Source organism: Arachis duranensis, chromosome 1 (genome assembly GCF_000817695.3).
Source record: "Arachis duranensis cultivar V14167 chromosome 1, aradu.V14167.gnm2.J7QH, whole genome shotgun sequence".
NCBI lineage: Eukaryota > Viridiplantae > Streptophyta > Magnoliopsida > Fabales > Fabaceae > Arachis > Arachis duranensis.
In genome coordinates, this window is record NC_029772.3 from 4805582 (window position 1) to 4808025 (window position 2444).

General features: G+C 48.0%; 1 protein-coding gene across 1 annotated transcript; it reads right to left on the bottom strand.

Annotated features, from left to right (window-relative positions):
* Positions 1 to 316: 316 nt before the first annotated feature.
* On the bottom strand, positions 317 to 2172 carry LOC107472681 (uncharacterized). The gene is made up of 3 exons (XM_016092188.1): positions 1889 to 2172; positions 1484 to 1742; positions 317 to 1399 (listed from the first exon to the last, which is right to left on the bottom strand). The coding sequence occupies exons 1-3, from the start codon at positions 2170 to 2172 to the stop codon at positions 317 to 319; spliced, it is 1626 nt and encodes a 541-aa protein (XP_015947674.1).
* Between the last annotated feature and the right edge of the window lie 272 nt (positions 2173 to 2444).

The window sequence follows — 2444 nt, forward strand, 5'->3', positions numbered from 1 at the left end:
CGGTGTACTCTGATTGATGCCTGTCGTATAACGTGACAGTGAAGCACCTTGAGTCTCTTAGATTCCGATCAATTGCCTTGGCCAATGCCTGGCAAAATTCATTACCAGATCCGAGTTGTGCCTCTACTGTCTGTCCCCGTACCACAAAAAGCTGAGCAAGCCTCCCGTAAGTTGACTGAACCAACGATGTGACCGGGAGGTTTCGAGTTCCCTTTAGCACCGACTTCACACATTCACTAATGTTGGTTGTCATGTGACCGAACTGTCTACCACTATCCTCATGTTGGGTCCATTTGTCGTACTCCATCCGATTGGCCTATTCACGCATTGCTGGATTCTCAGTCCGCATGATGTCAAACCAGTAATAAAATTCTGCTTCAGTCTTTGCGTAGGCAGCATTCACTAACATCCTCCTTGGGTCCTTACCTTTGAAAGTTAGGGCAAAATTCGTTGCCACATGCCAAATACAGTACGCTCGGAAAGCACCTGGAGGCAGCCACCCAGCCTCAGGTGCCTCAAGCGCTGCCTTGATCCCGTTATGCCTGTCAGAGATTACAAGGATACCTTTCTGAGGAGTCACATGCTCTCGTAGGTTGGACAAGAAGAATGACCACGACTCTGCATTTTCTCCTTCCACAAGGGCGAATTCAATGGGGAGGATGTTGGAGTTCCCATCCTGCGTTATCGCCAACAGCAGCGTCCCTCCATACTTTCCATACAAGTGGGTACCGTCAATACTGACGAGGGGCTTGCAATGACAGAATGCCTCAATACAGGGTGGGAATGTCCAGAATAATCGGTGAAAGTACACCGTCGACTCATCAACCTCACCACGAAGCCAAACAGGAGAGGTCTTCAACACGGTTATTGTTATGGCCATTGTTGACTGTACTCCTAGCATCCAACGTGGCAGCTCCGCGTACGATTCTTCCCAATCTCCATATATTTGTGCCACTGCCTTCTGTTTCGCCATCCAAACCTTCCTGTAACTAGGCCTGAAACCATGATCGGCTTCTGTAGCTTGTTGCAGTACCTTTACCGTAACTGCAGCATCTGCCCTAACCAACGGAAGAATCCTCGCACAGATAACGTGGTAATCCAGTTGACGGTGATCACTGGAAATAGAGGTTGCCAAGCATGTGTGTGGCCCGTTGTACCTCCTAACCTCCCAAGTGCCCTTTCGTGCACGCAGCGCAACGCGAATTAACCAAATACAACCCTTGCCGAATTGCTTGCATTTTCCATGATACTTCAGATGATCTAATTCGATGACTCTATACTCAACACCTCGCCGGATGCTATAGTCCTTCACACTCAACACAGCCTCATCTTTATTCTGGAAAGATTGCCCAATCTGAAAATCTGTAGAAGAGCCCCCGACCGTGTTACCACCGTCCTCCTGTTGACCCAGAACCTCCAAGTTTAGTGTGGAGAAGTGTGGAGGGTACTGTTGAGAAGCAGAACTTGAAGGCCCATGCTACACATGTGGATTGGCACCTGTGTCGTCGTCGCTGTCCCCGATGATATCGACAGGCTCCTGGTCAGAGTCATCGTCACACATTGCATTCTCTACTCGATCAGGTTCACCAAAGCCTTGCATATAAGGTAACTGGCAACCACCGGTGCCCACGACGTCAGGCTGCTCAAAGATTCCTACATTCTCCAACTGTACAGAACCAACAACCTCCGTTTGCTCTAAATCATCCGCGAACGTAGGGGATCCCACCGGCGGAAGATACAGTCTGACCGCAGGTATCGAACTTGACGCACCTCCACGGCAGTCGAGCTATGAACTGGAGCTGATGCCCCAGAACTATCGACACCGACCTCCAACTTCGCAAACAACTCGTGAATTCAGATCTCTGAAAAACTCCTAACACAATGGAACAGAACCCTAATATCTTCATCAGCCGCTAGCACAAAGGTATCATACTGAACACCGGTCGAGACAACTGCGATGGGAATCTTGTAGAATAGCTTCTTCACCCACTTGGTACCAAAGACGCCAAGCTTCTGCAAGATGCTGTTCTTTAGATATGACAAAGTGCTTGGCGAACTGATGAACACACTCAGTGGTTCTCTATCAGTGAACTTTATACCATAGCTTTTGCTTTTTTTAATTTTCCCAGAGCAATGCACTAAGACAAGAACACTCTCCTCCTCACTTGCCATTGTGAGAATGATCTCTTATGCAAGTAGAATATCACCCACATATATATAGAGTTTCCGTTCCTAAACCGTTGTAACCTACAACGGTTTATGATCAAAATTCCTCCTTCATAAACCGTGGGAGCCTGCCACGGTTTATGCTTCGCTTTGTCCCATCGTAAACCGTTGCAGCTTGCCACGGTTTACACACAAACCACACAACTCATAATCCGTTGCTAGCTGCCACGGTTTATGTTCAAATGAGAAACCGTGGTAGCTTTCCACGGATTACATAG

Bases quoted from the DNA above. Each gene is read 5' to 3' on its own strand.
- LOC107472681 (XM_016092188.1), bottom strand. From the start codon at position 2,172: ATGGCAAGTGAGGAGGAGAGTGTTCTTGTCTTAGTGCATTGCTCTGGG. The intron at 1,743-1,888 runs GTTCCATTGTGT...ACCTGCGGTCAG, and splicing joins GATGAAGATATTAGGGTTCT to ACTGTATCTTCCGCCGGTGG. The intron at 1,400-1,483 runs GTGTAGCATGGG...CTGGGTCAACAG, and splicing joins ACACAGGTGCCAATCCACAT to GAGGACGGTGGTAACACGGT.